Source organism: Danaus plexippus, chromosome 2, assembly GCF_018135715.1.
Source record: "Danaus plexippus chromosome 2, MEX_DaPlex, whole genome shotgun sequence".
Taxonomy (NCBI): Eukaryota; Metazoa; Arthropoda; class Insecta; order Lepidoptera; family Nymphalidae; genus Danaus; species Danaus plexippus.
Genome location: NC_083537.1, coordinates 695,476 through 722,820, shown reverse-complemented (window position 1 = coordinate 722,820; position 27,345 = coordinate 695,476). Strand labels below are relative to the sequence as shown.

General features: G+C 44.8%; 1 protein-coding gene across 3 annotated transcripts; it reads left to right on the top strand.

The window, feature by feature from the left end:
* The first annotated feature begins 302 nt into the window (after positions 1-302).
* On the top strand, positions 303-27,345 carry LOC116779349 (bridge-like lipid transfer protein family member 1). 3 transcript variants are annotated; one of them, XM_061529511.1, is made up of 49 exons: positions 303-449; positions 524-747; positions 1,885-2,028; positions 2,208-7,325; positions 7,454-7,596; positions 7,686-8,194; positions 8,370-8,550; positions 8,677-8,838; positions 9,309-9,434; positions 9,505-9,610; positions 10,018-10,074; positions 11,030-11,119; positions 11,271-11,413; positions 11,610-11,781; positions 12,180-12,338; positions 12,432-12,637; positions 12,797-12,917; positions 13,007-13,216; positions 13,309-13,534; positions 13,762-13,890; positions 14,237-14,404; positions 14,622-14,799; positions 15,097-15,270; positions 15,379-15,649; positions 15,726-15,844; positions 15,911-16,033; positions 16,224-16,367; positions 16,454-16,553; positions 17,098-17,315; positions 17,469-17,573; positions 17,761-18,025; positions 18,104-18,220; positions 18,390-18,696; positions 19,707-19,844; positions 20,012-20,178; positions 20,255-20,462; positions 20,760-20,921; positions 21,129-21,237; positions 21,328-21,538; positions 21,722-21,980; positions 22,254-22,513; positions 22,716-22,952; positions 23,023-23,649; positions 23,719-23,832; positions 25,200-25,358; positions 25,434-25,643; positions 25,720-25,881; positions 25,962-26,092; positions 26,167-27,345. In XM_061529511.1, coding segments are annotated over exons 1-49 (13,989 nt in total). In that variant the 5' UTR covers positions 303-447; the 3' UTR covers positions 26,485-27,345. The 3 variants fall into 3 exon arrangements, with proteins under 3 accessions (XP_061385495.1, XP_061385473.1, XP_061385567.1); XM_061529489.1 differs by having other exon boundaries at positions 15,717-15,844; XM_061529583.1 differs by lacking the exon at positions 10,018-10,074 and having other exon boundaries at positions 15,717-15,844.

Below are 27,345 nucleotides of genomic sequence, written 5' to 3'. Positions count from 1 at the left end.
TTTCTAACGTTACAATTTTAAATTATATTAGTTGAGTCTAATATAATATAAAATTGTTAATTGTCTAGTCTATGATGAGTCTAGAGTCAAGATCACAAAGTGTTTTATTTTGTAAAGAGTGAATTATTTAGCATTAAAAATATTTTTGCTTGTAAATAAAACTTCTATTAATTAAAAAAATAGAGTTTTTTTAATAATTGGGACCAATAATTTAAAAATCATTAAAGGACAAAGTTCAAATGTCAAAAGAATAAAACTGAACGGAACGTAATGGACAACATCTGTCAAATCGAAACAATTAACAATGGGAAGTGATTGTAAATGAGTTGATAAGAATTAAGATATAGTTAAATTAAAAATGATAACCGTACTAATAATCTACTTTAACCATTATTTATGTTTATTTAAGAAAATGTGAAAACAGTGTTAATACTAGTAACTAAAAAAATGTAAGAATGAGTACATGTTACTTCTGTGTTTATTATATTAAGAGTGACACATAAAGAGTTTGTTTATTATGTAGGAATTTCACCGGATTTCTGGATCCGGTGGCGGAGAGATGGAACACCTCCTCGATAGATTTCGCGGAGATTACTATGGATCGAAACTTCGCCCTTCTACTCGTGTCCCTGATATCGGCTATACTATGGGTAGTTTACATCGCTTACTACAACAACCGAGTACTCGGCTACATACTAACAAGGTTGATCAACAAATTTTACTTTCAAGATGAGAACTTCAAAATAGGTGAGTAACTGTTGTAGTAAAAGTTCAGATGTACCAGTGATGACATTACTGATTGATTTATATCATAAAAAAAACTGGGTGTCTACACAACATTGTTAACAATAGTAACTAAACATTTAGCAGCATATAAGAAGTAAGGTCCTCACTAAAAATATATATCATAACTCATAAATCTAAATTGTCTGTGAGTGTTAATATTTAAATATTCTTTTAAATATTGACTCCGGCACACAATTTATATGCCTATTTATAGAGTTGTGGAATATAGCCAATTAATTCATATAATCAACTTATAAATATATATATTTTGTTATCATCCATCCCAACTAATAAAAGGCAACCAGTTATTGTAATGTTTCTTATAACCTTGAGTTATTTTTATGTTTTTTATTGTAATTTTTATAATTCAAGAATATTTATATCTTCTTAATAGTCCTTGAGTTGTTTAGGTCAGGTTAAGAGTAATTTGTTTTTTAATTCCATTATAAATATTGCTTGACCTATGGCTTCAGTCGTCTGCTAAGTAGCATTGAATTAAATTCAAATTAATTTTATTGTCGTAATGTATGGATTACTCTCAACACGAAACATCCCAACTAAAGTTTATATAATACAAAACCAAAGAAAAATCTAAAAAAAACACAGTTTTACTTTCAATGTGTACTCGCCGTAGTCTTAGATTTGATAACATTCATGTGTAAATCACTTTTATTGTAACAAAGTAGTTATTAGAACAATGAAGTGATTCTAAAATCATGTTACATCGGCTAATGCAAGACATTCGAAACATTGTGTTTGTAAATTACCAGTTGTTAAAAAAATAGTAATAAAAATAAAAAAAGTTATAAAATTTTAAAAAGAAATGTTATCAATAATTAAATAAGTTTCTTAAATAATCTGTAATGACATAGTTTAAGACGTGTTAAATTAATTAATTTATTTAAAATATCTGTGTATATGTCAGTTGTAGCAAATTGTAGGTCATGACTTTAGCCTTAAAAAATTTGTTCCTTAGCCTTAAAAAAGTCACAGATATAGAGATAGTACATATGTTCCATATCTTTATCAGTTTCATCAGCGCGAGTAACAATGTTATATCATTTATGAAAACTACTCAATGCTCCATGTTTATTCCAGGTTCGTTCACACTGAATGCACTTTCCGGAAAAATAATGTTTCGTGACATAGTTTATATAAATTACGACTATGCCTTACGAATACAAGATGGCTACTTGATATTCAGATGGTGGAGGTCCTATGTACCTAAAGACGTAGCGGAAGGTATGAAGAAACTAATTACCTCAGTATAAAATTTAATCATTTATCTAATTAAACTTTATCGCCTTATAATATGTGTATATAGAAAATTTTCCAGTTATAAGAAGTCATTAATTTCATTGTGTGTTATATATTTTGAGGTAATGAGACTGTGTTTATGCACGTAATGATTTTGGTTTCAGACTTATCACACTCGGATACGCGACTCTCTATTATGTTGAATGGGTGTGAATTACATTTTTACAACCGATGTGATCTGTACGCCGACCTCGAGAAGATATTTGGTCTCGATCCTGTCATCAAGCAGCAGCACGATGACGACGACTCCACCGACAGAGATAAGGCTATGAACGATGCGAACGAAAAACGACGAAGGGCCCAAGACACCGTCCGCTCTGAAGCAGCGATGGCGAGGACTTGGAGAGATCTCATACCAGTCATTAAAATAGACATATGCAGCGGACGTGTTGTGTTCGGAAACCGACTCGTGCCAACCACGCTGTCCATTAGTGTCGAGGAATCACATTTAATGTACAGTACCAAGCCGCCGGCATCGAGTCTGGACCATCTCATGCATTTTGTCAAAGCGAAAGCGGAAAACTGTAAAGTTATGCTTGCTCCTAGTCCCAATTATACGTCGATGGTCGATGAACCCCCGAGGTATATGGGAGAGGGCTTCGTGGTCATGAGCTCTAACTACATCGAGGTTTACTTCTACATGGATGAACCCGGTTTGGTTCCCGAGCAGCCGGTTTTACTTCAACTAGCGAACGGTGATATTGTTGAATCCGCTCCTCCTATTTGGGGAGTAGATATAAAATGTGGAAAAGGTACAGATTTCAGTTACGGACCTTGGGCGGACCGTCAGAGAGACCATTTATTCAAATTCTTTTTTCCACCAAATTACAAAAGCTTGGAAGTCACGCCACAGCCGAAACCGGGCGATAGAAGGCAGATGCAGTCTTTTGATATTCGGTTATCAACTTTGAACGAAGCGACGATTGATATACTATTTACCAAAAATAAGGAAACTAATGCCGTTCATATAAATATTGGTGCTGGTTCATATCTAGAAGTGACTTTGCCGTGGATTGTTCTCCAGGACGGTTATACTACTAAAATAACAGGTCAATTGCTTCATTTAGAAGCAACAACGAGTCTGCAATACAGAAGTTTTGCTGAAAGTGAAACCTTGGAATACACAGTCAAATGCCATTATCCATTAGTGTGGAACCACCATCAATGCTGGCAACTATCTTTAACGGGATGTAAAGCCACAGCACATTTCGTGTACACACATATAGACTTCTTCCAAGACCTCACCAACGATTGGGCTAGCAAGGCACGTCCAGATATTCTCCATTTTGTTCCATACACGTGGAAAATTTCATTGCTATTAAAAGAATGCGAAGTGGTCACGGTCAGCAATCAATACAATTGGATAGATTGCAGTTCAACAAATCAAGAAAATAATCATGTCGCCTTTTGTGGTGACTTGCTCGATGTCTCTTTCGATTTGCCGTTTGTGGATTTCTTGCCGGATGTCATACCTTTGAAAATTTGGGTTCAAGGTGAAGCGGTGGATATGAGTCTGTATTTGCCAGAAGTTAACACGTCTAGGTTACTTCTTTTGTCTATTGATAAAAATATGAAACTAGTCCCGTGCCGGTTAAAGGCGTCGAAATGGCGGAGGAAGTGCGTCAAAACTCAAGGTTGGGTTGATTGCTGGTCCGTGCCCATAGTGGCGTTAAGTGTTAGATACAATTATCATCCCATCCCGCCTTTGGGCCCCGAGCCGCAGGCCGATATTACTACTCCAGAGAAGGAAGAAATTCTCTTGTCTCCCATGAGAATACCAAGAATGAGAAAACAGCCTCAAATAAATTGGCCCATCGATGGAAGTAACTTTGACCGCACTAGTCTGGCACCCGACAAAGTAAGCGTTGAACTCGAAGTAGGGCCGTCGATATTGCTAGCTTACGGAACCATTATAACAAGTTTTATGAATTTACTTGAAAATATCTTCGGCGAAGATCAATTATTTACCGATATGCAAAGAGCGCCAAATATGGAAACGTACTATTGGTCCAGTGAAAATCAAACCAAATCGAACGATAGAAGTAGCGTCAATCAACACACGGAAATATCAATAGACGATTCCACCGACTCCAGTAAAGGTCCCTTTGACCCTAGAAAGTGCCGACCTCTAGATGTTTCAGTGTCGATTATAATTCATGACATCCAGGCTCATCTTGTAAAGAACTGTAGTGAAAACGAACCTCCTTGCCCCGTTGTACTGATTGAAAGGTTCGGCTTCGAAATGGACAAGAGATTCCGCGAAACTAAACTCCAACTCTTACTGAGTCCTTCGATATTAGTTTCATCGAACAGCGCACCGCGAGCGAATTCTAATGGGAGCAACGGTTCGAGTGCTCTTCAACAGGGTCATTTGATGTTGTCCTCCTTCCAACTTCGAGGGAATGGATTTTTCAGTGACACTAATAGGAATGTCGAAGAAGAAACGATAGAGTACGCTTGGATGATGGAGCTTCAGCTCGGTCAGTTGACGGGACGGCTGACTTTGCCGCAGTTGTATCAAATAATATCATCTCTCGAAACTTTCCTACTCCTGATATGTGATAATGAAAACGAGTTGACACCTCCTAATACTGCTAAGCAATGTCATCATGGCTTAAACAACGTTTTATGTCCGGAAACTGATCTAACACTTAAATATCGTTGTCCTTCCCCGAATGAGATCAAATATCGCATGATCCGAGTCGCTATAGACTTAATTGACCTATATATAGCTGACACCAACACCACCTTGCAGTCTTGGATATCACCAATAAGATTATCGTTCTGTAATTTACATGGGTCTGGGTTTGGAACTGGTATAACCGGTTTGCTCCCAAACATAAAATTGGCTCTATTCACTCAATCGAATATACAATCCGGTGGCTCGAATGGAAATCAAAACAAAGTACCAGACTCTGAAAATTGGGTCGGAGTAGGATCCATGTCTTTAGGGCCTTTACTAATAGAAGCGGCGTCATCGCTGCCACAAACTCCCAAAAATCTACACCTAGTACAACAGAAGTTTCTGAAGTTACATGATGAAAAATTTAAAAGATTGTGGTTTTTATGGCCAAATGAAGGCAAAGGAACTCAGTGTGGTTGTACTGGCGGCTGTGCATTTTTCGGATCTAACAGAAACGGCCCGAATTTTCTCAAACCGAGTCCGGCCGATTTGAATGAAGGCATCAATATAGCTGTATTCAACGTAATAGAAACAACACCAGGAGAATATGGATATGGACAAAGTTTCCTTCACCAGGGTCAGCTAGTATTTCATACTCCCCCTTACAATAGTCTAAATGTTTGTCTGCAGCCAACAAATGTATCCACTTTAATACCGTCCCCGCTGCCGCAGAATTATAGTAAGTCACCCCAGAGTGCCGACCGAAAAAGCCTTACGAGAAGATTCTCTTACACCAGTATGAATAAAGGAAGTAATAATATCTTGGTGTCGAGCACTAAAAGCGACGTCCCCTATGCTCGTTTGGTTGATTCCTCTGTTCCTCTCGGAAGCTCAAAAATTGATAGTGATTCTAAACTTAATAAAACTGTGTTGAACGTTCCTCAAATGGAGAGCAGTGTTTCGGATTCAAAACTAGCTCTGAGCTGTGGCATTAAAGACGCAACAAATGTAACTAAAAAACCTGTACCGACTTCGGAAAACGAATCTCACGTGGTGCCAAAAATACCACCGCGTAGTGTAGCCGTCTCTGAGTCACATTACTCTCTGAACTCCCAGCCTCCACATGAAGATGTTCTTAATCAGGAGGTACAGCGAACAATGTCAATAACTAGCGAAAATCACTCGGAAGCATTTTTCTCGGCTGATGAAGATATGTTTCCTAGTCGCTCCTCGAGTTTAAAGCATTCCTTTGGAAGTCGGCATAGTAAATCGAAAGAGAAGAGTTCCTATGGTATTAGTGAAGTTAATAATGAAAAATGGCTGAATGTTACGGCCAGATCAGAGACGGGTGACGCGCACGATACTATAAGTAATCTGAGTTCAGGCGTTCAACCGGACTCGGAAAGTGTGTCTATGTCATCCGCTTCATTCATCTCAGCCATTTCCTCTCAAGAGGATATGACACTTATCAATCTTCACATGCAAACGAACAAACCCATCATAGACTCTCCGTTGCTTATGTCCAGTTACATGAACAGTTTACCTCAGTATAGATGCGGAAATTGGTCCACTTGTTCCTTACCTAGCGGCAGTGATGTTTATACGTTACCTCTTTTTAAAAGGGCTGAGGACGGCTCTTTAGTGTATGTGGGTCAAAAGTATTTACCTCATTTCGAAGCTGTCGGAAAAGTCATGACCTTAAAGTTAATATCCAAGAAAGATGGCCATATGAGTCAAAATCAACATGGGCCGTATTCAAACTTGACACCACATTTCAATTCACAAGTGAAAGCTCATCCTTACCCCCAAGGCTGGTGGGATTTACAACAAAATGTACAAGACAATCAAGAAAATGCTACAGAAAAAAGTTCTTCGTCTACCGTGACAACGACGAGCGACAATAAGAGCGGGCTGTTCGTTAAACTGCGTGGAGAAATCGACGTTATGTTGACTCCGCTTGTTTTAGAGAGCACCCAAAGGTTCGTCGAGTCTCTGACACCAGTATTAGCAAATATCCATCCCATCACAGTCATCAATCACTTAAGACTACTTTGCATATCTTCGGTACAATCTTCCAATATTCTTAAACAAAAACAATATGTGCTGAATTGGTTGCCACAAATGCAAGCACGCAATGAATCCAGTATCGTCATAGAAAAGGACGAAAAATGTAAACTCGCAACAATACCAAACACCAACGTGTACGAGGAGACAATTTGTGACCAGCTTCAAGCAACTGTGACTGTGCCGAAGGTGAACATTATCTTTATACAATCGTCTGTCGTGGAGGACATGATTTCCTTTTCGGCCCTCGATAATATTCAAGATTTAACTTGCGTCTCACTGTTTGGAGTTTCCATAGAAAATATTGTGGGGAAATATGTAAGATCGAAGAAGACCTTGGAGTCGGTGCAATTATACTACAGACCAACCCTCAGGGCCCTAGGTAGCAAAAAATCATTCGGTATCATGAAAGGACCTCGAGCGCTGATATCCACGCAGTCTTCAGGTCGTAAAAGAGGACAAGAGAAGGGTGAACCCGTGTACATAGAGACGTCCCAGCAACAGTGCGAGGATACTTACGTCACTCTTAACATCGGTAGGAATAACAAAATAACTTACTTAACAAGTTCAGTTAGATAGTCTCGTGCTCAGATCTTATTTGAAAATTTAATGCAGTTTTTGTATTTATGTAGATTTTTTTTCCTAAATATTTTTTTTTTACAGGAAAGGTACATGGACAATTGAGACGAATCCGTAACGAATCTTCACAACTGAAAGACGCGACTATAACCGGTATACCTTGTCAACACTCGAAAGTCTCGTTCAAATTCATCACAGCGGAATCGTGCTCCAAAGGCTGCGATATGGTAATGATCTATTGAGAAAACTTAAAGATTTTTTTGGAAAAATGTAGCATTTACTTTATCAATATATATTTTATTACAATTTTGTTCAGGACTGCCAGAACGGAGGAACAGAGATTCCAAAAGAAAATTCAATCGGTTACATCATGTTCGAATGTGGAATAGAGGGAGTCTCGGTAAAAGTGTCCCAACATTCTCAATCACATAAACCGAATGAAGAGAAAGAGAAGAAACCAGCCCGAACCGACAACGAGAGCTGCAGGGAGTCCGTGAAGTCCGCGGAGGAGCTGAAACCGGACAAGGAGAAGACGAAGCGGACATCGGGCATAGAGGATTTGTTTAGGAAGAGGGAATCGAATTCCAAACCCAGCACACCTAACCTAGGAAACGCCCAGCCGCCGCCGGTGCCCCCCGCGGCGCCCCTGCCGCCCGAGCCCTCCACGCCAGGACCTGACGAGCCTTCCGATGGCAGCACGGCCACTATGGTACCCGCCAAGGATCACGGGAACACCTCCTCCTGTTCCGTCGACTTGAAAGTCGTCTGGTTCAACTTCGCGGCTCCACCTCGGACTCCTATCACCAAAAAGATCGATTATACGAGGTGAATGTTGGAGAGACTTTCATAGTTTTACATTGCCAACACTCTATTCGTTGGCTAATAATTTAATAAAAACTTTATTATTCATCCAGTCCTCTCTTACTTTGAATTTATCAAATTTCGCAAGAGTTTTATTAGAACAGCTCGTTGTATAGAATACTTCGTGTATTTCCATCAGACTGGATTGGAACCTGCTGAGCACGGCGTCTCCCGCCATCAACGCCTGGATGAACCCGTGTAATCGCCTCGGGATCCGCGTAGTGTCCCTGTACAGGGCGCGCGCCCGCCGCCTCGCCGCCACCGCCGCCAGCCTCATGGCCTCCGCCCTCGACCGCGCCCCCGCACACACGCTACCCAAAGTATACAAGAATAATCAAACCCTAATTAACAAATACTTTGCTTTGTAAAATATCCGCCCTACGCTGTAATGTAAAATACAGCTTAAAAGTGGTCAATATATAATGCGGGTATATGTATGTGTCCAGTCTCGCTACGGCCGTCACACGCCGATGGCCCGTCAGCTGCGCGAGGAGCCGTCCCTCCAGCTGTGCGGGGTGCTCCTGCGGTACGCTCTGTCGGCGGACGCGGCCGCCGTGCAGGCGGACCTCGCTGATAGACATCTACCCTCACTGTCCACGCTAAGACAGGTACGCTTTTAGGCCTTGGAGTTATAAATAATGCTTGTGATAACGTAGACACATAAATAATGGTAAAACTAATACTGGAAAAATATTAATATTTTTAATTAAAGAAAAAAAAATCACCCAACACACTATATAATTATATACTTATGCGAAAATGTTTGAGATTGTATGTTTTAATCTTACACGTAAAAACTATGTAAAGGATAACTGTAAATCTTTACAATAATCTTCACTATAAATAGGCTATAAAACAATTAAAGGCAAAACAAAAACAGAGCAATGGTCCTGTGTATGACGTCACGTGACGCAGACTATAAATGTCTTTATACACTTTCTGTGTGCAATTTCGAAGTCCACTCAGACGAAGTCATAGGCAAAAAGTAGTCCGACACTGATGAGCTGTCCGAGTACCATTCGTTAAAATATTTATATAAAAATAACTAATGATTGTCTGGTGCTTCTTCTTTTGTCAGGGAGTCATCGTCCTGACCAGACAGTGGAAGAACATCCTGTATACTCCGCTGTTGTTGGAACACAACTACAAGAGCAAGGTCATGAAGCCGCTGAACGTCACCTTCGCTCTGCCGGACCTGCTCGAGGTACGCGCCATCCCACGGCAAATAAAAATAACCTGCCATACCTGTCTATATAATAGTTAACTTTATACAGGACTCTGTAGAAGGATGGCAGGAGTACCAATTCGACAACGAAGCTCTGGACGAAAACTGTCTCCTATTGAATATGGATGTAGATAAAGTCGACAATCCTGTGCACGGTGAGTACCCGGCAGCGCTCCGCCAAGTAAAGGTGGGAAAGCTGACTACACCGGCCACGTAAACGCTTAAGAATGGTATTCAGGCGACGCGGAGGTTTTGATTACGAGGAGTGAGTGGTTGTGGTTCGGCGCGTTTATATCCATGTATTTAAACTGGAAAATTAAATTAATATATTAATATTTGCTAAATAAATATAATAATTATTGTATGTATTATATAAAAGTCATAGGTCAAACATGATGATACTATAGATACTATGAATATGATATGATATGATATGATATGATGTGATATGATACTACAGATACTAATCACAAAAATGTGAATATTTTAGTTATAATACTTATTTACGTCAATATTAATCATAGTATATAGTAATAATAATAATAACTTGTGATTTACAAAGCGTCAGTCGCGGCTGCTAGCACGCGTCCGCGCTCGTACCCCTCCACGCCGCCCTCGGGTGCGTACAGTGCAGGGGAATGTGTACCGTGTTGCTTGCTTCATAAGCGCTGTATTGGTTTGGCCGCATCCGCATCTGTGATTGCTTTGTGTTCATATTTTTTGTTTGCCTCACTCGCCTGGTGTCATTTGTTATTGTGAATTATTTTGAACTATTTTTATATATGCATAATGTCTCGGACACAGTTTGCGCTCTTCTTTAGTAGGGTTTGAGTGTCTTGATTTTTTTCATAATAAATTGTATTAAAACATGCTTCACTATTCTGTTTCGAACAAGAAATTAAATCAGACTATTTTTCTAAGATCCCTAAAGTTCTTCATTTTACTTTTACATCCATATGTATATAACATCTGTTTGAAACTATACATAATATATATGAAGTCATATTTTTTAAAGCAGGTATCATTCGAGTTTTTTTTCTTTTGCTTTAGCGAACAACATATATTTGTGTTTTCTGTTGAACTATTTTAAGTTTTTTCTTAGATTCAAATCCAAAACACTTTTCCTAAAATTGTTGCAATCATTCACATCACATGAATACTAAAATTTTTTTTCTGTTAAGAAAATAGTGAGTTGTCCTTCTCTTGGCTGTTGATTATGAAAAATGTATACAAATTCTTAATGAGAGCCACTAAATATAGAAAATATTAAGTCCGATATATAGGACACTGTCAGATGAACGTATCAAAACTCAGAAATCATTATGTGGAATAAGTTGTGTGTTTGTGACTTAAGAACCAACTTCAACATCTAAAAAGTGGACAAGAACAAAGGATATTTATTGTTAGATTTCCACTATATTGACACACTAGTAGAGTTTTCTAATTCGACTTAATGCAGGTGACTTATTAATGTCAAGCAAGTTGCAGGAACTCGACAACTTGGTATTTTCTAAACGTGAATGAAATGTAAACGTGATTCGGCCATTATTAAAACCTATCTGTTTCGCTGCCAGTGCGCGCTCAGAACAGTCGCGCGAGTCTGGTGTTCCCTACGCTGCCTTTCTCCACGAGGAAGACGCCCTTCCAGGACGACGCCATCGCCAGTGAGTTGACCACCATGTGTAATAACTGCTTGGAGGATGAAGTTGTAACTGTAAAGGAAAAAAATTGGTTGAGGACTTAGAATGCCTCGCATGTGTTAGGCCTTAGGGTATATAATTGATTCACGGTCTGGACTAATGATTCTCGATTCAGATTATGGGACTCTGAAGGAGGAGCTGCCCACGGTGGGGTCGTCACCGTCCCTGTACTCCCACGGCAGTACGGAGCGACTGGCCAGGGAGCGTGCCAGGGAAGACCTCTATCAGTGGATGGCCAAGCAGGAGCCTATCAAGATGGTACAATACTCTGATCGAGGCTTTCTTTTTAATTATTTTTTCTTGGATATATTCCTTACTGAAGATTATTTTCTATAATGGCAACTGACCCAAGTTCTTCTTCCCGTCATTTCAGTACCCCATCTTCTCACTCTCACAACACTCCTTAACTTAATAACAGCTAGAGGTTGTGTATTGACCGTCATCATAATTTCAGGAGTCGAAGAACAAGAAGCCCATGCTGCCTCCGTCGAAGCTGCCCCGTCCGCTGGCCATGCCGGCCTGCAGCTTGTACCCCCTGCAAGGCTCGCTGATGCTGCTGGATGCCCACCTCGTATTCCAGCCCTTCTTGTCCGCGCTCGGTGTGTCCCCGCATCAAGTGGCCCACGGTTAGTGGAAAATGATTTTGCATTTTAAGTGACTTGTAAAATATTATATAATAATATATTCTACTTTATTTCACACCACATTTGTAGTGAATGAACACAAAGAAAATCTTAATTAATTAATTTATGTGTACAAGAGGATATAGCTTCACAGTATTCCATACGATCTTATTTAATAGGATTGAAAGTGTTGTAAAAAGTATTAAAATTTTACTGGTACATAGAGAGGGAAAAGGGAATTAACATTATAATGTAAGATAAATAATACGGAGCTGAAGTTGAATAGTGTTCAGCGAGATATATATAGGTATTGACGAGGTAAAAGTTCAAGATAATGGTCATTAAAGATTTTTGTTAAAGAGGCGAGTGTATTTTTTTCATCTATTGAATTTATGTTCCAGGTGAATCCAAAGTTAAGGGTGTAGGTGCCGAAGCTGGCTCCGGCCTGGAGTCGCTGGGCTCCAAGTTATCTCTGCTGGCACTGGTGGACGTGTTCCGTATAGATATAGTAGTCGGTGAGCTGGCCCGGGAGAGACGGCATCAGAGTAACAAAGGAAAAGGTGAATTGTCATAGAATAACACATGGGTCATTGGGCTTCGCTTACCAGTGGTACCAAATTTCTAGTTGATTTAATAAAATTGTAATGATCCAGGTAATCAGACTGACATTCCATCGGAGTCCCCCGCCTTCCTCTGCGAGAAGATCTCCTTGGACGTAGACTTGAAGAAGGTGGCCGACATGGCAGTAGACGACCTCATCCAGCGACAGAACGTGCTGTACATATCACGTGGACAGCTCAAGAAGCACATCAGCACCATGCTCAACTTTAACATCAGCATTCGATTCATATCGCAGCAGGTGAGAGCGTGTCTTTTTAGTTTTTAGTCGCTAAATGTTGAAGGTAGTCTAGTTTTTCTGATAACAATCCTATTTCCAAAGGATTCTCAACTGAACGTTAGGCATACTGAATGAAAATAGTACTTGTTATACATTCACACTACGTGCCTCTTTGTGTAGGTGAACATGCCCCTGCTCCGACTGCTGCATCAGATCAGCAACATGTACCAGAACGTAAAAGATACGCAAAGCGAACTGCGCACGCAGACTGACTCCTCGAGAAGACGGAAACGAGCATCCGGTAACAGATACTAAATAAATTCCTTTGATACTAGCTGACGAGGTGTGTGTTTAATGTGGACTTACATATATATTGTATATTTTCTTTAGTGTCGGACTTTCGTGAAAACGTAATGAGCATGTCATCCCTCGACAAAGACAGCCAGTACGCAGTGTTGGAGCCCAAATGGGAGCTACCCCCCGGGCCGGACGTTCTGACCGCCATGTCTGACAAAGGCACCGCCACACCCACCAGGCCCAGGCCTCAGTCCTTCGCCCAGAAGCTCAGGTCTACCGGGAAAAGCGTCAAAGGACGCTTAGGTAATAAGAGCACCGATTGTGTTTCAGGAAAATTTAGTACGATTTATATATTTTAATAACATTCGCTCAACGTGTGCATACCCGTTTCCTAGGCTACAGTTCCCTTAACGAAGGCGCCCATACACCCATGTTCAGTACGGAGGCGCCCACAACGGGAGGACTGGCGGGAGGCTCGGTGGGCGGTTCGGTGGGCGGACCGGCGCCCGCGCCGCCCACACCCGCACCCCTCGGCCAGTTGGCTCCTCGCTGCTGGCGGACCGTGTACTTACTGCTGGACTTGTACGCCAACATGCCTGACGCGGATACCATCACACACAGGTGAGGGACTCCGACAACCGCTTCCTATCCACTTGTCATACAATATCTGATTAGAAGTATCCGAATAAAAGAAGCAAAGAGGGTAGTTTTCTGGAGATTGACCGATGTATAGACGTGGGACAGGATAATTTATATATGATGTTATATGTCATACCACGGAACACAATAGTCCACGAGTGCTCTATTTAGTGTATGTCTCCAGCAACACATGAATGTATTACCTCCAGGTTCTCGGTGTCTACGGAGCTGCCCGAGGCGGTCCGCGGCCGCGCCCGTCCCAGCTCCCGGGAACAGAACGCCAGCAACTCCTCGTCCAGCGCGACTCACCTGGGCATCGTCGTCATGGGAGACGCCAAGTACCCGCTCCACATACTTGTGCACTTTTTTAAACTTAATTTTCCGCCTACATTGTGTAGTTTATTGAATCTAATGATGCCAAACCGTTATTTAAACAATACCTTATAAATCAAAAGCTACCGGCTGGAGAGGTTTGTGTAAATATAAAACAAGGAACGTTTTATCTAAAATGTAGTGTGGTTTCATGGGCCCGTGATGCATTGACACCATTTTTTGTTCCATATAAGTAAAGTATAAAGGGTTTTTAATCAAAATTCAGTTTAGAAAGTTGAGTTGATAATAAGAAAACCTTATGGAATTCCATTGCGTATCTTAATTTAATCTAATTTTTTTTTATCTGTACAGAATCCACCGCACTCGCCTGCTGGCCTCGCTCTCGGGGTTGAAGTTGGAGGCGGAGATCACCTCGCTGAAGGCCGAGCTGTCCGCCTCCAGGTCCCGCCAGTGGTCCCTCAACGGAAACCTGGGCCGGACCGCCATCGTGCTGCTGGAGGGACAGGCTCCCAACCATCAGTCAGTATCATGACATCTCATACTAATTCTACCACTCATGGCACCTAACTGATAGACTCGGGTTATTCGTTAACTTAATTTCATATGTTCATATTACGGTATCCACGGTAGAAATGTTGGGAAGAGGGAGGATTGCCATAACATAGACGACACCAGGAGCTTGCAATGTAATGAGGAGGGCAGTTGTTGTAGAATTAATCATCTCTTACTCTTGCAGGACGGTGGTGCGAGTGGGCGTGGGCAAGTCCCAAGCCCTGTACGGCTGGGAAGGCGGCAGGCTCGGCGCCACGGCTATGGCGTCCATCGGCAGCGTCAGAATAGATTTGCCGCAGCATCCGGTCGCGCTGCACGGCGTCATGACGCGCTCCAGCAAACAACTGTCTTCCACGCTACAGGTCAGCTCGCGACGGAGCTGTACTATTCATGTCTCTTAGTTTTCATTGTGATTGAAAGAAGTTTTATGGTTTATATGAATTTTATGTAAAACTATATATGCGAATTTAACTTTAACATAGATTACCTAAAATGAGAAGCGTTACACTCGTTCACTGTTATATAAATATGGCTTAAATCGACGAAACAGTTACTTCAGGTAAGAGTCGTTTTTAAAAGTAGCTCGTTGATACACATGACCTGTCTTTTATTACAAAGCAAAAATATCAGTTTGTTTAAAACATGAATTGGAATATTAGGAGTTGGGTGTGACCCGCACCTCGTCACGCATGTCGCGAGGCCCGGCGGGCGGGGCGGGCGAGGACGAGGACGAGGGGAGCCCACCGCCCGCCCCCCGCCCGCCTCCCGCTCAGACACCACGACCTGACCCTCTGCTGCAACCGCTGCAGCTGCAGTTCTCCATCTTGCTACAGGTAATAAACTTACATTCATATGCCTACAATACCATCAGAGAGACTAAACTTAAAGACATTGTGTTGTACAATCTCCAACGGTACTAATTCGTCTCCGTGTTGTGACAGAGCCTGAGCATAACGGCTGCGTTGCTGCCGTCCCTACAAGCGCAGTACAAAATGGAGCGCGTGCACGGCGCAGGCGTGACGGCGGCGCGCGCCCACTTCACGGTGGACCTCCCGCACCACTCGCTGAGCTTCGTGACGAGGCTGCAGGTGTCCGAGGCCAACATACCCGCCGCCGCCTCGGTGGCGCTGCCGGCCGTATCCTGCCGCGCCAGGGTCTTAGACTGTAGCGAACCGGACGCCAGAGCAAATGACTCTGCGGATAATGCACAAGGTGAGCTCCGCCGTCCCCTGACCTGTCAGAGTTCATCAAAAAATCCTCTAAGCTATCATTGCTTCAGCGCCTGAAGGTGTGGTGTTGCGGGCCGGTCGCTACCTCTCGGCCACGGCGGACATCGGCCTGTTCGAGCACACGCTGTCCACGGACCTCCTCAACCACCTGGTGTTCGTTCAGAAGGTCTTCATGAAGGTCTCTATCCCAGCTGTGGATGTCGCATCCGTCAATACAGTAACTAACCGATACATCCGTTCACAGGAAGTAAACGAGGTCGTACAGAAGGTGTACGGAGGTGAGAAACCGGTTCCGCTGTGGAACGAAGAGGACGCGTCTTCATCGGCGTTCAGTAGGATCCTGTTTTCGCTGTTGATTCGGATAAAGGTAACTTACTACAGAGTTCTGCTCGTAAAGACTTTTCGTGCAGCGGGCCAAGAGAAATGTTAATTAATAAAATCAATCTATGTGCAAAGTTCCTGCGATACATTAATTGTCTAGTCATCATCCAGTGTCCGGTCTATGTTCCGTATAATAACGTGACGTAGAGTGAATATAAATCCGTTCCCCTATCCAGCGCATCCAGCTGACGGCGACCACGCCCAGCAACTCAGCCGTCCGCCTGGAGACGGGAGCTGTAGAGTTCGAGGTCTCCAACAGAGTTCAAAACGTGACGCAGTCTGCGGAGACTCACGGACTACGGCTGTTCGCAAGGGCACAGGTATGCACGACCTTCACATACACTGGGCCAAGGTGTCGCCATGATCAGTGTACGGTTAGTTAATGGCGATTGTTGTTATTGTCCAGGTTGACGTGAACCTGAGTCTGGGCCAGCTGATCCGGAACGCTCTGTTCGAGGAGGCCGAGCCGGAGTTCCAGCAGTACGCGTTCTTCAACACCAGAATAAGTAATTATACAAAACAATTAATGTCATCTTTGTCTGATAGAATTGCTTCGGGGGTGTGTCTGATTTGACTGACGACAGTTGGACGGAGCTGTTATGATACCTTTGTGACACATTTAGGAATTCTTTCTTGACACAAACAAGAAATATTCCATAGCTCGACCATAGACAAACATCTCCACAGGTCTGGGTTTTAAATAAAAGTTTTCTTTGGAAATACAACAAGATTAATCAATCGACAACTCGATACTCATGTCATATTTGGTTCGGAGGCCTGAACCTACAAGTGTGACATTACATAATTGTAATGAGATCTAAGATTTTCGCGAGTATTCATTTAAATGAAACTAGTATTATTCGGATTTACTACGCGGATTTTATTATTTAAAAACTACATAATCCCGACGTTTCGGTTACTTTGCTACCTACTTTCGGTTACCGAATAATACTAGTTTCATTATATAATTGTTTTATTTTTTTAAGAAGGAATTAAATCTGAGATGTTCATCAAAACTATATATGATACGTATGATGCCCTCGTGTTCAGTGATGCGCAACGCGTTCCAAGACGAGATAGTGTGCGAGGAGGACAAGGAGGTCGTGCTGATAACGTTGAAGCGGCCGCTGGTGTACATCCAACCGGTGGCCGTGGACCGAGCCATCCTCGTCTGGCTCAACTACAAGAACGCCTACGAGTACTGGAACGAGAAGCGCATGACGCTCAACAAGGAGGTGCTGGCCGCCACGCAGCAGGTCTTCGAGAAGGTACTACGCTCTACGCTTAGACAGCCCTCAGCTTTCATCAGTATTATCAATACTCTTATGGGCATTTGAATTAATAATGATCAATTTCAAGGGATTTTCTTTAATACCACCTCAGTGAAGCTGTCGTTATAATACCTGTTCGTTCTATGTCAGGTGCAACTGTCGTCCAACATAGCGACCCCTCACCTGAGCACGTTGTTCCTTCAGCTGAATGTAGACGACATCGGCATCTGTCTTCCTCTGAACCAGCCGCCCCTCGTGAGTACTTGAACATGTGGGACACGAAACGAGAACCGGACAAATATAAATATCGGTTCATATAATTAGGAACCTCGTATCAGTTCCGATGTCCAGGCAGCGTTTCTGAGAAATTTCATCGACATTATCATTATTTTTTGTGTAAAAGATTTTCGCAGTATGATATTAAGTTGATTGACGTATTCAGTCGTCGTGGGGTCGCAACATCCACGAGTCGGAGTCGCGCGGCGCCGTAGTCGTGACCCTGGAGAGCACCAGTATCTCTGCGTGTAGCTCGGGCTCGCTCGTCAGCAAAGGCCGCTTCGTGGGGCTCTGCCTCCGGTTCGCGGATGACTTCGAAGCCTCGTTAGACGACTGGAAGCCCGACCCCGGCGAGGCCTGCATCAACGTGTGCTGCGTCTCCGAGGGCACCTACGAGGTTTGCAGTCGGACGACCGCTGCTAAACATAACGGTATTTCGATGTGACCATCAATATATATCCTGCTATAAATGTGGTGGGGATGATATTTAACCGGAATGTCCTTTTCAGAAAATGCCAAGTGGTTCCTGAACGTGTCGTGGCAGATGGAAGGCGTCGACATCCATCTGGACGTCAACGTCGGCAAACAGCTGTCGGCGCTCGGCCACACGCTCACCATGCTCACCGGTGACACACGAACGCTTCCTAAATAACATCAAATTAAATCTAGCATTCACTTTTGTGTCCATCAGTACTTACGAATTTTATTCTAAACGTGGTTACCTTAATGGTAGACTTATTCTAAATCTAAAAGGCCTCCTGTCGACAAGCTAAATGTTTATTATCCCTCGGTCAGGTTTCGAAGAAGAAGAGGATCCGTTAAAGACGGAGTACTCGAGCGAGGGCGAGGACGAGGTGGATGACGCGAAGGGGTCGCAGGAGAGCGTCGTGCTGCGGAGGAAGTGCACCGAACACCTGCCGGCCTTCGTGTTCGACCGGAGGCTGGACGCGCGCGCGCGCTGCAAGCTGGTGGAGCAGGAGCTGAGCGAGCAGGCGAGGATCGTGGACGACCTGCGAGCGCTGGGGGCCTCGCACGCCACGCTACAGCTGGAGCTGCGGCGGCTGAGGGACCTGGAGGCTCTCGTATTCAAAGACTTCCGCAGGTCAAACATACATTCTTATCTGTAGCTTCCTCTCAGTAGCGAAGCTGTCTCCTGACGGCGCTGGATTCATTGAAAGACGATAACGCAAAGCAAGTTTGTAGGTATTTTTATCAATGTAGATACGGTCGCGTGATGCTGAACGACAACACCTGCCAGGTTAAGCACCTGGAGTTACTATGAGACCAACAAACCGACCCTGACGATGAAACGAGGGGAATATATTTACAATGAAATAAATAAATATAGATAAGTTAATAAGTGACCGGTGACTGACGCCGAGACCAAGCGACTACAATGCGGTGCCACGTGTGAATAAAAATTAAAAACGCCACCTTCGCATATGTACATTTTGGCGCTTCGTAAGCAAAACTAGTTTAAATCATATTTAATGAAAACAATCACATCTGATTACATTCCCCAATGAAAGCTTCGAATTAAAGTAATATCACTGTCTTGGTTCACACACACAACTACGGCGTCTAGTTTCGCACGAGTAACAAAATCGAAAATCAGAGATCAAAGAAGCGCAAGAGATAAGATGTGAAATAAGTGCTCAGTGTGTTGTGGGATCGCGACTGCACTCTGACTTCCTGACCTCCCAGACGAGGTCCTCCCTATAAAACCAGATAAATTTTCGCGGACCCGTCTTTCAGTAACCGTGAGCTGTCATTTTATGGTCCACCTGAACCTCTTTAGCAATCATTAATCTTTCTTCTCCTGGATCGGTTACAGGTGTCTTATTCGCTCTTGCATATTTTATTTATACTGAATGAGTGACATTATACCAGTCATTTTGTGAGTGTTAGTAAAAGCGACCTGGTCATACTTAAAGCAATTTTTTTGAGTAATGCTTAATATGGTTAGGTACGTGTGGGTACATTTATTGTCGCCTGATTTTATCCACCCTGTGTAAAATAAATAATCCATGACGGATAATTATTATTGGTACTGATGAGTTTAACATGAGATTTTAATTTTTTTTGTTTAATAATTTTGTTACATCTTTACAGAGATATGATTCAGAAGCTGCGGCGTCAGAGCGTTCGCGCCAGTTCCATAACCAAAGGGAAGCTTGGACTGGGTTCCAATCGCGCCCAGTCATTCGTGACCCCAGCGCAAATTGACTATTCGCATACTCCTTTCGACCAGTTAGTAGATTTCCTTAATATTTCCCCTGCAGCTTTTGTCGTTTCATTCACACCGCACGTGTCCATGTTACTATAATAATAAGATCATAGCTATAAAGAGGTTTTATCTGTTATTTATAAACTTTAAAAGCTGGGAACTACATTTGAGTCATGTTCAATATTCCCAGAGCTCCATCTCCGCTGGGCTCGTTGGGTATGTCTGGCTCGTTGGGGTCGGTGGCCGCGGCCAACGAGCTGGGTGATGCCGCCGACGCCCTGCTGCTGCCCGACGAGAGACTGGCTGACATCATTGAGGGCACTTCCTGGAGCTCCATGGACAGCGATCCGCTCCCTGGTCAGGATCACGACCATTTATATTGTATTATACAATGTAACTTATCGATGTATAACACCCAGTATAATGTCCACAGCTGTGGGTAGCGGTCCCTCTCGATCGTCCTCCTTGCGTGGACCTCGATCTGGTGAGTGTCGTGAGGCCCGCGAGACCCGCGGCCGTGTCACCTTCAGTTCCTCGGAGGCCCCCGGTCCCCCGCCGGCTGTTCAAAGACAGAGCTCCCTGCCCGCACCGTGGCCATCCCATCTACATGAACCTGATGATAATGATGCCCCAGAAACGGGGTGAGTGTAACGATGTAGCAGGAGGAAGGAAAGGATACTGGATAAAACGACAACAAACTAGTTAGTGAAACGGGATTATTATTAACAGGATGCAAAACAAAGTCCTAGGTGTTCATTTTTAGGATTGCCCACTTTCCATTAACACGCCTTTACACCCTGTATATTTAAACATATCAACGTGTTTCGGACCAACAAAAAACTGTTAATTTTAGTGCAACTGTATATTTATACACGTAAAATCACGTATTATTTCCTTAAAACTAAGTTATTTAACTATTATGGGCTATTTTTGTCAAGATCAACGACGGAGACATCGGGCCCGAGTCCGCAGGAGAACAAACACAAGGCGAAGACATCCGAACCCAACATTGACTTCGAGCTGGACGTCAAGGTCCACATCAACAGCGGCAAGTGTGTGCTGCACACCAAGGAGCCGGCCAGAGACGACGACATCAAAATGTAATTAATTGACATATAAAAAAAAGAATGATTATTTTAAGTTCGTCTAACACTCATATCTCGCCTGTCCGAACGCGCAGAACGCCTTGCTATAAACTATAAATAAGCGGAACGTCAGGTAAATTGAGGATAACGTGTTTAAGATCATTAGCGTCCTTATATCGTAGTACTAGATGTGATGTACAGTGATGACATCATGTGTTCCAGTGGCGGCTCTCGTTCCCGAGTGGGACGCTCGGCGTCGGGCGGTGTGAGCGGCGGTCGGCCTCCTCCACCAGACCTCACCGTGTTCCAGGTGCCAGGTCTAGTGCTCAAGGTCAGCAGTTCTTTGGAACCTTTTGAAAACATATTTACACATACCTACTGAGTGCCGTTGAAATTGATTATGTTTATGTTTAATATTCAGGTACACTACGAGTCTAAAACCCTCCCGGAGGAGTCGATCTCCCCGCACTCCCTGTCCAGCATGACGAGTCGCAAGGTGGGCACCAAGAAGGCGGCTCTGTTCGCCTGGATAACGCTGCAGAGCATTCCCGAGGAGACCATCATCAGTCCGCACATCCTCGACTTCCTGGAGCAGACCCTGGAACCCATACCCACCAAGGTTCCTACTGCTGGTACGTCGCACCCGTCAAGCCTTCTACTATTGTATCTGTCGTGTCATAGTTTTGTATCGAATATTTAATGTAGTAAGAGACATAAAAAGTGATCAGCTCCTTTCTAACTCCATATTTCGTTAATGGTTTTTTAAAATTCCGGTGTGGATGCAAACGGTGCAGTAAAAGTTCCTATATGTACAGAGCCTGAGTTTGCGGGTCGTCGTAGTGCGGTGGAGGTGGGCGAGGCATCCGCGGGCGCGGGGGGCGGGGCGAGTGGCGATGCCGAGGGCGCGTCGTACGGCCAGTACGTGTACGCGTCCTTCCCCGTGGATGTGATCGTCCACTTCAGCACCCGGCCGTCCGCCTTCCGGTTCAGCTGCCTGCCGGCCTCGCGCGTCGAGTGTCTCCTGCAGCTGCCTAGTCTGCAGATCGTCTTCAGTTCCAAACGAGCCTCGGATGAGTCAGTACCATTGTTATCTTGTACCGTTCTTGTGATACTATTGGGATGCTCTTTGGATGGATGTCAATTGCTTTTCATGAAGAAGAATACCTTGAAAGCATTACATTTCGTTACACTTGCGATTACAAAATAAACAAAATCATTTTTCCTCGTTTTTATACAGTACTGTGTTGACAACACTTCCACTCATACTTGCTTATGACTTAAATTTGGATTCCCATGATTTTAAGAATGTTTTTTAAATAAGTTTTTTCGTATTATTTTTGTAATCAGAGAGATGGAGGAGCCGGCCATCGCCATGGGTGGTCTGAGCGTGACGGGCTGCCTGGCCGACTTCTCCGTGTATATCTTCCACCCGTACGGAGGCAAGAAGTCGAGCCTCAAGGAGGCGCAATGGTCGCCTCTGGCCGACACCGAGCGCAAGGACTCGCTCTCTATTAACGTGGAATTCGTCAAGTTTCACCTGTCCAGGTTCAGAAAACTCGACTTTCAGTCAGACAAGGATCAGTCCAAGGCTACTGTTAGGTTTTCAAGTAAGTTTTAATAGTTTGACGTAAAACATACATTTAAACTATAATAGTATAGAACATCTCACGGCCACTGATTCCTTGCTCAGACAGTTCGTCGACGCGCTCGAGTTCCTATTGAAAGGTGTAATCTAACGCTCCCACGTGTGCCAGCGCGAATTCCTGAATAAAACATCCTTTTAATTGCTTCGGTTTTCTATATATGCAGCGATCGTGGATGTTGGCTCAGCGTCTTTCAAATATGACATGCGTCGTTTGAGTGAGATCCTGGCCTTCCCCCGAGCCTGGTACCGCCGCAGTATCGTCCGGAGACTGTTCCTAGGAGACGTCAGCGTGCACACTAACGTTAACGTTCACACACACAACACTACGAACAACGTGCCGGTGTCGCCCGTCCTGCCGCAGAGAGAGAAGACTAAAATATCCGAACCTCAGAAACCTAAAGGTATGTTGGGGGAATCGACGTTAATACTGTTTAAGTAAGACGCAGTTGATGATTGACATCAACGTCACAGAGAGCAAGGGCGTGGCGGCGTGGGAGACGCTGGTGTTGTTCGCGGTCAACTTCGAGCGGCTGAACGTCCACATGAACATGGGCAACGTCATGGGAAACGTCAGCTGGCAGGCGCGCTCGTTCGCGGCCCGGGGAAGACTCAGCATCGGCAGCGCCCGGAGACGCTCCGTGGCGGGCCGGGTCGCTCTGGGAGGGGCCGCACTGGAGGCACGCGGCGGCATCGTCGGCGGGTCGATCGCGCTTGCGGCGGCGCGGGCACATGCTCTCCTTCAACAGGAGCCGCCCGCCCACCGCGCCGCCGCCAGCCTGGCCGCGCTCGAACTGCGCCTCGAGTACATGGGAGCGCCCGCTCTGCTGGCTCGCCTGTCGCGCCTGTCCGCGGCGCTGGCGGACCGCTGGCGCGCCGCCGACCATCGCCCGGCTCGGCCCGCGACGGTGTTGGCGCACGGCACTCTGGCCTGGCATCAGCTCCAGGTGGCCATGTCACGCAGCACGACGCCCGACCTGCTCAAGATGCAGCTCAAGCTGGAGGAGTTCTTCACGCAGCAGTTTAAGTCCGGGAAGCGAGTGTTCTCATCCTTGCACGCGCCTTCTGCCGGATATACCACCAGGAGAGAGAAACGGGAACGTGAGTATAGTTTTGATTCTTGTAATTTTTGCCATTCAGTAAATTTAATCTGGTTTTCCTTTCTGTTAGTGTCTTCAGGTGGGGCGAGTTCTTCCTCCGGCGGGGAAACATCGGCCGAACTCCGTCACCACCGACACTGGCAGCGCGCGTTAGCGCTCGTCGCGCTCCGTCCACATACGCAAGGTAACGAAAGCATTCTGATAGATCCCTAAAAAAAGTAAGTGAAACCCTTGCCATGTATTAGCTTTAAAATAACCTCATCCTTGACACATCCTACTGATCAACAAAAGACGCTCTGAGGACGGGTAATGATTGTCCAACTATGCAAAGTGGCGTAGGTAAATGTTACCAGACCAGTGACGGCCAACAGGGGCAATGGCGCGTAACGCATATCTTTTTCAGCTGGAAGAGAACTAAATACATTGGTGAAGTCAGCAGTAAGCGGACATCAATTTAGACAAATTAGGATCAATTTAGACATCTATTACTTAGTAGAGGAGACCAACGTTCCCAAGGGGCATCGGTTTTCTGATCCATACCAAGTTACCAACCTTGTTCTTATCATTGTACAAATGTCCATAGTGTCACCATAACCATTGGCTAACATATCTCACTAGCCTGGTCGGCCTATCGCGAAGCACACAGTCAAGTTTGTGCATTTCTATGAACTGACATCGGCATATATATATGACATAAGCTTATGCGATGCGTCCTCCGAGACTTGACACATGTCAAATAAATAAAGATGTCGAGCAGAACGGGGGAGAGGAGAGTGCAGTCGCCTTGCAGAATTCGCTTGACAAAGTTGAATACAGAAGATAGAAAGGTTATCCCCTCTAAGCCAGGGATTTTCTTGGATGTTAGGTGTTTCAATAGTTATATTCACATGGGTCGTATAGAGAGTCTCCCGCGAATCTATTTCTGAGTAGGGTTTTCAAGGGTCAATGCTCCAAGTAGATACAGCGTAAACAAAGAGATCAAAAGACAGATACCCCTCGGCTGGATGGTGTTCGGTTAATTCTGTCCGATTCCCTCGTGGTGAATACATCATTGTTTGAAAACGAAAGTTGTACGGCCACTGCGTTCTACCCGTGCTAATGTACGAGGTGGAGTTGTGCCGACTCATAATCAAGCTTCTTTCCCGTTTTAAAGTCACCGAGAATTGTGAAGAGGGAATTGCATGGAGTTGCTTAAAAAGATGTAATCAGAAATGAATTTGTTCGTCAGAGAACTAAGGCAAGTGACAGCTCAGCGGAGCAGAAAGATAAAGTATCATTGGGTAGGTGACGCAGACCGCAGACCGCAGGACAGACTGCTGTTGGGACAGACTGGTTCTAGGAGGAGATTAAGAAACAAAAAGGAAGTGTAGGTCGCCTTTTAGCTGGTTGGGGTGCATATGTATCTGTAAGGAAGCATTAAAGATAGGACGAGGTAAAGATTAAGTTCAATAGCGTGCTATGAGAGAGGCGAATGTCCAGCAGCAGTTTGACTACCGGAGTACGAATTATACGGCATTCGCGTATAAATAATATTTACGATTTCTCTTATAGGCATGGTGTTGGGCGGCACGCTAGAACTTCAAGGATCCAACATCTCGCTCGCCTGCTTCCACGGGAACAGCCTCAAGGCCAAATCGTGGGCGCTGTTCAGTCTTAAAGACCCCTGCATCAGTTTCGCGACCGAGGCGCAGCAGATACTGAATGAAAACGGTAATTGTGAACATTCAATAGATTATTATATATTTTGACTTTGAACATGAGCATATATTGTTGACTATTGTTCAGGTGAGCTGGATGTACACGCGGTGCAGTCTCTGACGACGTCCCTGGGCGGGGCGGGCGGCGGCGGGGCTGGAGCGGGGGCGGGGGCGGGCGGGGCCGGACATCAGTCTCTTGGCACCGTGTGTCGCATGACGCGCACCGTGCTCTTCCCTCCGCAGTTCAAAACGCTACATGAATGGTTCAACTACGCCTTTGCCGACAGCGAGATCGACGGTTCGGAATGCTCTACCTATGATCTGGTTAATTATGTTCGTGATTCAGTTGTCAATGTTCATTATTTTCGTAACAGCCATAGACCAGTTCCCGTCCCTGGAGCGCGAGGTGTCGGCGCCGGCTCCCAGCGGCAAGGCGGCCGCATCCCACGTCCGGGAGGTGATCTTCGCACTGCCCGCACTGCAAATGCATTTGAGGACAAAGCACGTGCAGGGCCACCGCCCGCCCACCGAGAACGGTACCTCCATCATATTCATATATGACTACTTGACAACATCTCGTACGCTAAATTACATTAAATCATCCTTTGTGACTCAGACGAGAAGCCGGTGGTGGAGTGCAGCTTCATCACCGAGTTCGAGGATCACATCTTCGTGTCCGTGGACGCGGAAGCCTTCCTGTTTCTGCACGACCTCATCTCGTCCTACCTCAAGGAGAAGGATCGATTCGTGAGTCGTCGTAATAGTGAGTCGAGCGCGAGGGTCACGCGCCGCAGTTGGTAATGGCGTTTATTGCATTTCAGATGCCGGGTCGGCCGAGCTCGAGCGGCGTGGCGCCGAGCATGGCGGGGGCTCCCCCCGGGGACGGCGGGGACGAGGTCGGCGCGACTCAGGACTTCCGCTCGTACCGCTGTCACACCTGGCACCTGGAGCCCACGGTCAGGCTGCTGTCGTGGGCGGGAAAATCCATCGAGCCGTACGGGGTGGACTACATACTGCAGAAGCTGGGTTTCCGTCACGCCCGCACCACCATCCCCAAGTGGGTGCAGCGCGGCGCCCTGGACCCGGCCGATGCCCTGCTGGCCGCCGCCCTGCTGCACCTCATGCGGCTGGTGCCGTAACCATGTCGCATTCTCCAGCTGCCGCTCCGTTCGCTCCCAGCTTATCTTAACCGATCACAAAGGCAGCCAAAGAATATATTCTAAACACCATGTATGTATGTTCCTGTAACTCGCCTCGTGCCGCCGTCGAGGTCGGGAACCGTATGTAGCGCGAAGTACAAAGCGGTCACTATGTATGAACCGTGGCCGGATATTATAATATTATTTTAGATTGAGTGTTTGTGATGTTGAGCGACTGTTAGTTTAGTTCCCGGTGAGTGTCGGTGGAGGCCTAGTCGTCGTGTCCGGCGGGGGGGGGGGGGGGGGGTTCTATCGATGCTGATCGTTTCTTAGTGATGTGTGTATCAGCAGCACTAGTTATGATCGCTGCGGTTTGTAAATTATGGAACGGTTTAAAGAAATCCCTAACTAGTTATGTTCGAGACCAAAAAAATATATAATTGTTGAATTATGGTATGATGATTAAATGTGGAAAATATTTATTGAAACGATTTGTATCGGATTATTATGGTTTGTTTCCATGCTTCATGTTTTCCGTACACCGCTTGCTGTGGTGAGGTGCAGCGGAGACGAAGCTCGGGGGCGGATGTATGTTATTACGGGACGTGATCTGTACAGGATCAGTGGTACTGTGAAGGATCGCCGCTGGGCGGACCGCGACCGAGGAGCCCGCTGGCGGCGATAACATTTATTATCAGATAAAACAATCACAATGCAATAATATAAGTGAGTTCCCACAGCGCCCGCAGTAAACCTACCGCAAACTGAGTCGCCTGTTTTATAATAAGTTCGTCATACTTCTTTTTCTGTCAAATAATCATGTTTATTTTTGTAAAAATAAATTAGACCTTTCTCATACAA